At 31.3% G+C, this 11,155-nt stretch overlaps 2 protein-coding genes across 2 annotated transcripts; both read left to right on the top strand.

The window, feature by feature from the left end:
* Positions 1–4,240: 4,240 nt before the first annotated feature.
* PCYB_095320 (protein kinase) lies at positions 4,241–8,489 on the top strand (the record flags this gene model as incomplete). Its single annotated transcript, XM_004222647.1, has 2 exons — positions 4,241–7,661; positions 7,903–8,489. The coding sequence occupies 2 exons, from the start codon at positions 4,241–4,243 to the stop codon at positions 8,487–8,489; spliced, it is 4,008 nt and encodes a 1,335-aa protein (XP_004222695.1).
* A 1,883-nt stretch (positions 8,490–10,372) lies between these two features.
* On the top strand, positions 10,373–10,759 carry PCYB_095310 (hypothetical protein; the record flags this gene model as incomplete). Its single annotated transcript, XM_004222646.1, has 1 exon — positions 10,373–10,759. A coding segment is annotated over one exon (387 nt), but the record flags the coding sequence as incomplete, so codon positions are not given.
* Between the last annotated feature and the right edge of the window lie 396 nt (positions 10,760–11,155).

Genomic DNA, 11,155 nt, shown 5'->3' with positions numbered 1-11,155 from the left:
AATTTCATAGATTTAATTGTATGCGTGACCCAAATATACTAGTATGTTCTTTAATAATAAAAACACATTAACAAATATGTACTTTTATAATAATCATAACCTTTTTTAATTTATGATTATTAATATAATAATAAACAGTATATTTTCCTTCATATCCATTTTAATATGCTTTTTCAATTTTTAAGAATAAGAATGTCATTAAAAATTAATTAATTAACTAATTAATTGGTTTTTAGACGATTCATTCCTTTGTTGTCAAAAATTATACGCACACCTTCTGCAGCGGTTTCGGAGCAGTTATGTACAGACCCCTAGTGTTTATGTTATGGAAACATATAAGGGGAAATTTGTTTCTTATTTCTTCGGCTTTTTCACTAGTTCTACTACTTAGATTACTGTGTTAAACCTGCGGGGGAAAAAATGGGTGTGTCTACAATAGAGGCAAAATGCGGTATAATAAGAATAAGAAATAAGAAGAAGGTTTTCTTTGCTTTGGTCTACAGATAATTACTTTGATACAACAATAACATGATTACTAAACCTTTTTAAACTCTTCAATTAACAACTTTTTTTTTCCCTTTATCATGGGCGATGACTCTCTTTCTACGAGCATTATTTTCACTGTTTGAACGAAACACATATTAATATATATCTTTAAGCATTAATGAATATATATCTTTCTTATTTTTCCCTACTAATGGCACATTTTAAGGAACTATACTTTTAGGTCATTTAAATTGTGCTATATATGGTTTTCTAAAAGGTCAACAAATATAAGTTTTACTTTTTTTTTTTTTATTTTCCAATAATAACTCTTGTCCTCAAACTCAACTATAGTTTTTCCTTCTAGTAGGAGTATTAAAATTCTTCTTTGTTCGCTGTAGAATACTCGTTTCCACAGACCTTTTCATATCTTCAAAAGTAGCATTTATCTTTAATGCCATTTTTTTATTTCATTTGGCTGCTCTTTATATATTATTACTATACTAGCTATTTAACTGGTAGAAATGCACTTCTCTCGTTAATACAACATATGCCATTTTAATGTGCATTTAAATTCAAAATAATGGTACGGATTAGGCAAACTGTTTATACTTTTTGTGCCTCCATATGTAGCCACTCCAATTTTTTGAGCGTTTACAGAATTTTTTATTTTAATATATGCGTTATTATAACACATTCGCATTATTTTATAATGCTATTCACTAAATATGCATTCGTTTCCTATTAATTTTACGCTTTCATGAAATGTGAATGTAAACCTTTGTTATTTTTATTCCTTTATTATATTCTTATTAAACAGGCACATCGTTTCTGTTTTATTATCTGTCATGTTATGTATACTGTGTGAGGGATTCTTCTACTTGATTACATTTTATTTCCCTTTTTATGGAACTCCATTTTTTGGAATATTATCTCTGGTTCTTTTTGATGTTATTCTTCTATGTCTGCCTCCGTAGGGTCCTTATTTTTGTCAACGCCACGCCGTAATTATGCCTTTCTGTGAACCTCCTTGAGTGTAAATAAAGTAGTAAGGTTTCCTTTTACAAATGCTTATATAGTGCGCAAACTTATAGCCCCGAGCTCCGTGGATATTATTGTAAAGCGTTCCCTTAATGTGATAACGAGCATACGGCAACATAATTAAAAGTTGGAACTAGTTTATATTGATAAAATGGTAATTATATATAAACACACTTTTAACTTAATTAAACTTTTTACAGAATTATAGCTATCATACTTATGATCCAAAAAATGACTGCCCTAAATGTGGCAAACACTTTTGGTAAATTATTAAATCACCTTTACTTCGTATAGACCTTTTCTTTCTAATGGCCGTAGAAGAAGGCATTTGGCACTTTACCATTTTGCCATTTAGCCATTTTTGCACTTTACCATTTTGCCATTTAGCCATTTTTACACTTTACCATTTTACCACTTTGCTACTTCTCTCTACGTTCATCATAACATTTATGATGTCTTCAAGTGTCACAAAGAACTTAATTCCTTATGTAAATATAACTGAGTATTTTTTTCATTCACAGTTACTATAACCTAATTTGTTAAAATATGGACGTAAATTATTATGCGGTATAGTGTATCGAATATCAGTATTGTATTCCAGAAAGTTCCTCCTTAGCATCATTTCTTCATAAAAAAAAAAAGAAAAAACTTCCTTTTCTTCTTCATTTTTATGAAATTATTTCTTAGCTCGAACGTATGGCACGTGATGCATAAATTTATGCTTCCCTATGAATGGTAAACATGCGACGCAACTTTTCCACTTTGACACAGGTTCATGCGGTCTTACATGTGTTTCCAATCATTAACAATTCGTATTTTTCTCATCATTACCGAAGGGGACACATCATTCCATGATGAAGCTATAACAAAATAATATTTCACCCCATCATTGTCTCATATTATTTTAAGTCAATCTTAACATGTATGTTTTTTTTGTTTTTTTATTAATTGAATTCGCCTTAAATAAAACAAAGCAAATGTGAGAAAATGCGACACTTCCTTTTTTCTTCGCGAACGTAATATTCAGATCAATCAGATGTCATCTGTACATATAAATATATGCTTGCACAATTTCTCCCCTTTTCAATCTGTAGCATATAATACATTAATGTATAATGTGCTTCATCTTTTTTTTGTCAATGAAACTGTTCATATATACTTCATTCCTTCAGGTTTAACTCCAAATAAGTTGTGCAAAAATGCTATCGCAAATTTATAAAAAAAAAAAGGGGGGAAATCGAAACAACTTGCATCCACCCATAATTTCTGAAAAATCAATTTTCATGCAATTTGAGAAAGAACTTTTTATATGGTACATTTTTGCGTTTGCAATAAAGCCCCATTTTTGTGAACATATGAATGGAAAAAAAAAGAACATTCAGAAAAATTTTTTTTTTTTTTTTTTTTTTTCTCTATGCACGCAACCAACGGTACATTTGGGTAATTTAAAAAATTCGAAATATTTTTATATATACTCCGCAAAATATAGATTTCTTCATTTCCATTTTTTTAAAAATAAAAAGTGGAATTTTGTTAAGTGAAAAAGCTTCTCAAGCCAACACGCATTTAAAAAAGCCCAGAGGGGCTTAACAATTTTTTGTTATTTTTCAGTTGAACCATTTTCCAGCTAAACCGACTGCTATATTCCAACTTCAGCGTACGGTTCAAAATATGGTCATAAATTAAAGCAGTGTGAACCTCGTTTATGTTATTTATCCAGACACAGTGAAAATAATGCGCGAAAAATAGCACATGTTGTAAAGGTATCGCCAATATATATAATTTCAGCCGAACTGTACTGCAACATTTTGTACTTTAAAAAAGCTTCCAATTTTTCAACAATTTGAGGAAAAAAAAAAATCATATAAACTCAACTAGTGTATTCGGAGTTTGGACTTATGAAAAATCTACATACTTTAATCTGAGAAAAAAAATAAATAACGCTTAAGGAATTTCAAAAGTACATGCTCGAAAAAAAAAATGTTAAAAGGTATATTTTTAATATAGAACATTCTATTTTTAACCTGCACATTTATATGTGCACATATATGTTGATACTCAAATGTATAATAAAGCTTTATTCCCAATATTGATCGATCAAACGACGAAATTTAAAATGTAGCACAGAGGGAGATAAAATGCGAAAATTCTCTTAATGCGAAATATTTGCTATTGCTCATTTGTGCAGTATGTACACCCGCGTATAATGCCAGGCGTACAATTTAATTTCAACGTTTTAACCTGTGCCCGTACACATTTAAGCCGGTTAGGGGCTCAGCCTTTTTTTTTTTTTTCTCAGATGATTGAAGAAATTTTTTTTTTTTATTTATACCATATTGCACAACCTTTGCCACAGAAATGTAATTTATAAGCAAAGCAAAAGCCCATGACTGCCTTACAATTCTTATATTTTACAGAAGAAAAAAAAATACATATATTAACATATGCGTATACGTCGATATGCGCGCTCTTTTCCTCCTCACAACTTTGAATAATAATTTTTTCTGAATTATAACCTAAACAATTTTGAAGAGCCATTTTTCATATCCCAGAAAGGTGTAAAATTGCGCAGAAGGGAAAATTTCAGCAAAATTTTTGATAGCACAAGTTGTGTTTTTAAAATTAACCTTAACATTTTTTCCTTGAGGAAAAGGCAGCTACTATTTCCCATTTACCACTTCGAAAAAAAAAAACACACAAGAGGGGAACAAATAAAATGAAAGACGACAATGAAGATAATATATCGAGAAATTTTTTAAAACAAAGAATAAAAAATGTGAAAAATATTTTAATTAAGGAAAATGAAATGCCTAAAATAGATCAAATCTTCAAGTATGAACTGAAATCAAATTTAACGGAAATAAATGACCTACTGCATTACGTGAATGGAATTATATACAAAAATGTAGATACATTTCAGAAACTCATATTGTTGTATTCCTATGACGATAATAATGATTACAACACCTCCAATGTTAAACAAAACACCTTTGTGTACCTACTGAAACAAAAAATTAAATTTAGAGAAAAATATAAAAATGAAAACTATATAGACTACTTAAAAACAAATCCGTTGATTTTTATTGATACGCTTAACAAATTACTGATCATACCAGGCATAAGCTTCGAATTTAAGGTGTATAATTTTGACGAAAAGGTCAATAAATATTTTATCAGAAAATCAGATATAAAAAGTAACACCCTGTATAACCCTTGCTTCATTAAATTGAGGAACGGTCATTTTAAAAACATCATCAAAGTCTCGAGAAAAGCGGACAAGAGTAGCAGAAAGAGTGACAAGAAGAGTGACCAAAAAAGCGAAAAGCAAAATGATAAGCACAACGATAGGCAAAGTGGCAAGCAAAGTAGTCAACCAGATGGCAAACAAAACGAACAGCACATTGAATCCTATTTTGAGAAAAGAAACACACCGTCGAACTCCAAAATGTTAAACTCCAATTTTGTTTCAAAAGAAGACGTAAATTCAAAAAACGAACAACATAACGATCATGATAAACACTGCAGTGAGGGAGCAAAATATGAACTTAAAATTACCCATATAGATGACGACTCAAACAAGAAGCAAAACGGAGAAATAAGCCGGAAAATGGAGCTAACTGGTAACGGTAACTGCAAAAATGATAACAATTCCTCCGCACCTGCTGCCTCTTGTGATGATGAAATGAAAGAAGGGAATAAAAGGGAACGGAAAAAGCGAACGAGTGTCAACAGTACCTGCATCTTGGAAAGCAGCAATAGCGTGCACTACAACAAAAAACACAAAACTAATAATACGAGCAACGGAGTGAATAAGGAGAGCAGCGAAACTGTCTGCTCGAATGGGTTAAAAGAAAAAGCGGAAGATGCGGAGGGTGCGGAGGATGCGGAAGATACAGAAGTAACCGCAGAAGACGGAGAGGAGGAAGAAGAGGAGCAGGAAGATGAAGAAGAAGAGAAGGAGAGGGAAGAAGAATACGAATACGAAAGTAGCCACAATGACGAGAGCAGAAGCAATAAAAGCGCCCACTTCTTTTACAATTTGGTGAACGAATACGAAGTATACATAAACAACGTCAAGTGCTACATAGTGTTTGATTTAAAGAGTTGTTATAAAAATTTAGACATTATGAAAAAACTAAAAAAAAATTTGGAAGAGTTGAAAAAGCCAAACAATGTTTTCAAAGAAATTATTAACAAAAAAACATTTAAATCGTCTAGGGACAAAATTGAATTCATAAAACGATTTAAAAAAATGATTATTCCTAATTTTAGAATAGAAAAAATAAGAAAACAAAGGAACCATTTAATTATTATAGAATTAATGTCAAAGGTACAAAACAGTTTAATAATAAAAAGACTATACCAAGAATTAACGAACAAAGTAAATTTGCATGATTTAATAAAAAACGCGGTTCAGTTGTTCACCAAATCTGTAGAAAACATGAAAAATGAAGATGTGAAGAAGTTCTACCTAAGCATGATTAATACATATTTTCAAAATAACAATTTATCTGCTATAGATTTTAAAAATTTGGTGCAATTATTTAAGAAGAAAGAAGAGCATCTAAAAAATGAGGAATTTTATAATTTGTTTCAAAACGATCTAAATTATTTAGAAAAAAACAAAAAACAGTGTGATGAAATAGAGGCAAAAATTAACTCCCTAAAATATCTAATATTAGAATCCATACTAAAAGAAAAACAATTAGAAAGATCAGTAAATAGACTACTCCTAAATCATGAACAATCAAAGTATGGTTATTTTTATAAAGTTGACCAGAGTGATGATAACACTTTGGACACTACTGAATATGGAAAACTACTGGAAAATTTTTCCAAAGAACCCATCAATTTTTATACCATTTTGAATAAAAGAAACTTGGACAAGCATGCATATCATGACATAAGAAATTTTAACTACAAAAAAAAAGATAACGATGAGGAAGCATTAAAACACGAAGCAACCACGTCAAGCCACAACCAAGTAAATAAAAGCATCAGAACATCTTGTGAAAATTGTAAATTGGACGCCGAAGGAGAAGAAGAAAACCAGACAGAAGATAAAAGCAAAAAAGACGAACACACCAGTTCCAGTGCCAATGACCAAAATAGAGACTGTGACGCATCAGGTAATGCAAATAAATCATCAAAAAATCAGTGTGCAAGTCTAAAGGAAAGAATTAAAAGCGGGATTAGTAAAAATGACAACCGTAACATACCCAAGCAAGAGGCCCAAAACGAAGAAAAAGAACCACCTGATAATTGCAACAACCAGGGGGATCATTACAAATGCAAAATTAAAAAAACAAACGGTGATGATAAAAATCAAGACAAGAAAGACCAATACGATAAAAAAATGAACTGCTCCCAAATTGTGGAAAGCAAAAATACACAGAATTCAAGCACAACAATTAACAATGGAAAAAAAAATGAAGCATGTAAGGAAGAAAATTGTCGAAATAAAAAAAAGGATTCTGCAAAGAACTGCACATACAAAAGAATAAAGGAAGCAGTATTTAAAAAATCGAGCAGCTATGAAAATAAAAAACAAGCAAATTCTAAAGAAAAATATAAAAACCATGAAGAAGAAATGCCAAGTGAGTACGAAACTGAATGCGAAAGAGACATCATTAGGTCTACATGTGAAAAAAAAAACTTTACATTTGCCAATGAAAAACAAGAAAAAATAAATAACGAAATATTTTACAAAGTATTTGAGCAATACCCGTACAGCTTCTTTTCCAAATCTGTTAAAAATTATAATTTAATTTTAAATGAGAATAAGGAAGAATCCGAATTATCATGGTTAACTATGCTAAAAAAAAAAACTCATAATAAATCTATTTTGCCACCAAGCAGAGACACATTTAGAGATGGTACGCATTTTTCCAATTGCCGTGCAACGGAACATACGTTGAAATTTTTTTTGTCCCTTTTATCCCTATTGACAAAGAGCGATATTGACATGAATCTGAAGCAATATTTAAAGAAAAACATTCAGTTTCTAAATACGGAACTATTTAGTATGAAACTAAATTTAGATAAAAAAAGGGCTATACTTGAAAAACGACTAGACCATTTCAATTTTCAGGAGAACTCCGAATTCTCCTTTTACAATCCATTAAAAATGAATATACGTATGATGAATTTAATCGGAAGAGGAGGCTTCGCAGAAGTGTGGGAAGTTTTCGACTCCATAAATTTAGAAATGTATGCGGCCAAAATTCACAAAATTGAACCCAGCATGACCAACGAAATTAAAAATAAAATCATTCAGAGAGCGGAAAATGAAATAAATATCCATATCCACTGTCATAGACACATTTTTATAGTAAAATTAGAATTTTTTTGTTTTTGGATCTGCGACGAACTTACTAGTTGGAATGGAATTATGCGATATAGATTTAGACAAGTACATCAAATATCATGGCCCAATTAATGAACTTTTAGCGCTATGTTGGGTTAAACAAATATTACTTGGTTTGTTATATATGAAAACGTTACCCACAGGGAAGGTTCATCATTGTGATTTAAAACCGGCTAATCTGTTAATAAAAGATGGAATAATAAAAATATCTGACTTTGGACTGGCCAAACTGATTTTACCCGATACTTATCAGTACTATAACGGGGGGGGCACTCTATATTATCAACCACCCGAGTGTTTAAGAAATAAAAAGAATCTGCCCATCACAGACAAAATTGACATATGGTCACTAGGATGTATTTTGTATGAAATGCTTTTCTGCGAAAGGCCCTTTCAATTTAATTATCTTGAGAAATGTTCCAAAGAATTGTTAGTTAACAAAATGAAAAGAGGTTTAAGTTACCCCAAAATTAACCAACAAATTTCAGAGGTAACCCTAAATTACATACAGTATTTGCTAAATTTTGATTATGAATTTAGACCCTCCATAGAGGAGGCCTTAGCCTATCCAATTTTTAATTTTTTTCGTATACCTTAACTGGCCCGCGCCCGTCACACGAATTTGAACTGTTCTGACTATTTTTTAAATCATTTTTTCTGTTTTAGCGGCACGTCCATGTGAATGCATGTATGTACGTATGTATGTACGTAAGTAGGTACACGTTTTACTTCGTCGAGTGTGAAATGAACGCCCCCATGTGTGCCAGCGTGTACGTGCGCTTTATGTAGGCTGTCATGCATGTATGTGCTGTACAACTTCGTATGCACATTTATCTACACTTAATTCTTATATGCCATCTTACGGAGCCGTGACTGCACCTCACAATATAAACTTCCTGTAATTTTAGAATAACCTTTTTAAATTTCATATATGACGGAAATGCCAATTCTGAACGTTACGACACGCAATGCGAGCCTTGACCAGATATAAAAACTTTTCTTCTAAAAATGCATTCTCATTTGATCATTCTATCATTTTATTTTTTTTTTTTTTGTTATACACACAGACACACTTCTGCCACTTAAATTTTCACTTTTACTATTTTCACATTTAAAAATAGCAAAACGCGTTAACTTAGGTGTTACTAATGGGAAAAAACGACACGTAATTATTTGGCATAAATCAAGTCACGCATTTACAGATACATGTATGCTTGAATATACGTATGCATATGAACGCATAAAGACTTATATTTATTTTTCACTGGTACGTGAACGTTATCATATGGGGGAAATCTTAAATAAGCGCAAATTTGCGCTGCGGCGAACGTTCCTTAATAAAAAATTATGAATTTTTTACAAATAAATAAAAGCCACCAGCTTAAAATGTACATGGTGAAAAATAAATTGGAAAGGTTTTCCTTTTATTTTTCTTTACATTTTATTTTTACGAAGAATATGCAGGAAAAAAGCAATATAATAAGTCGATCATTCGTTAAAGCAGTCATGAAAACAAGAGTGTGCCAGCCTCCAAAGCACGTTTACACACGTTTGGAGCATGATGTTAACTATGCATATAAATGCATAGCACATCATAATACGTAAAAATAGTACATACTTGTAATGCTGTACATATTTACTCGCGCAAGAAAAGTGGTACATATTTGGCGCATTCACATACATACAAATCAACTACCACGCGATAATAATGGAAAAAAAAAAAGTTAAAAGTAGCAATTCAAACTTATCGCAAATGAGTCAGTTGAACAAAATTGAAGGTTTCCAAACATTTATTTGCATAAACGCAAAGTACAGACATTAACGTACTGTTGGATGTATGGATTTATTCATGTATGTACGAATGTTCGTAAGTTTGTAAGAGTGTTTGTAATGTATACGAAATCGCGCAAACACATTTGGCTTACGCATTTTCACGTAACGTTTCCTCCTCCCGCCAACGTTATGTTTCATTTCGTCATGTAACCTCAGCAAAGAAAGGGAGGCCAGGAAAAAAAATTACAAATGTGAACGAAAGCAGATAAACCCTGTTCGCCAATCTTTTTATATTTATGGAATTAACAAAGCTCGTGCCCCTTGGGCCTCCCTTCCTTTTCTTCAAAAATGCTTTTTGTTTCATATAAATGAAGCGTAAACAAATATGTATATAAATGTACGTAATATATCATACGTATTGTGCGCATGAAGGCAGCACGCACGTAGGGACGGACTGCCCATGTATGTACTTCAGCAATAGCAAAATATTTCTGTTTAAATTAATATACATGTAAAAAAAGGAAAAAACAACATATTTTTTATTTAAAATTTCCCAAAATATTTAATTTTTTTTTTTTTCCCATTTCCCCCTTTTGACATATACCTCAAAATTAACCAGTTATACATCCCACCACCACCGTATATGTTTTTTTAAGTGTAATTTCAATTAAAATGCCTAGGACGTGCAAAAATGGGCAGGATTGTAGAAAATATAAATCATATGAAAATGTTGAAGATAAAAACATTTCCATTTTTCAACCAATACTGTTAGTTGGTATGATTTTTATGTTTTATATTTTTTACTTTCGTATATTTAAAAGAAGATATGATGTAAATAATGAAAATTATCGAAGGAAATTAAATAATAAAAATATTAGCAGCAAACCCATTATTTCCCTATGCCTAAACGATATAGTGTTAAAGATTATTGGCAACAACGTACACATAGTTGAAAGCTCCATAGAACCATTTAATAAATTGTGCGCAATTTCAGAACTCTTTGTAATTGCTCAAATTTTAAATGATGTACAGGAAAAAAACATAATTGATCTTTTTAAAAGATTGGGCTTGTTTGATAAAGGCCTGAAAGAACATCGTCTAATGTTTTGCACAACGTCAAATGGAAGAGCATCGATGATACGTCAGCTGTGCCCACTTACTCATGTCGATAATGATGAAACTGTAATAAAAACGTTAACAGGGAAAATTCCAAATGTTGTTCAAATATATGGAAATTTAAATACCACTGACCATTCTAACTTTTTTACTTCCCTACAAGCCTTTACCCAGGTTATATGTGCTGTTGCATCCGTCGAAGGTATAAATTAGCCTAAATTATTTGTATCCATCTCATTCAATTGTAATTTGTTCGGAAGTGTTTATAAAACAGTGCCCAATTTTTTATTTGATAATTTTTAATTATTAATCATGTGCACATGCGAAAATGTATACACACAGTGTGTAATGCATCTTGTTTTGCTTTTCAAGAAG

Source organism: Plasmodium cynomolgi, chromosome 9, assembly GCF_000321355.1.
Source record: "Plasmodium cynomolgi strain B DNA, chromosome 9, whole genome shotgun sequence".
NCBI lineage: Eukaryota > Apicomplexa > Aconoidasida > Haemosporida > Plasmodiidae > Plasmodium > Plasmodium cynomolgi.
Note: the sequence above shows the minus strand (reverse complement) of the source record. Positions and strands in the feature narration are given on the sequence as shown.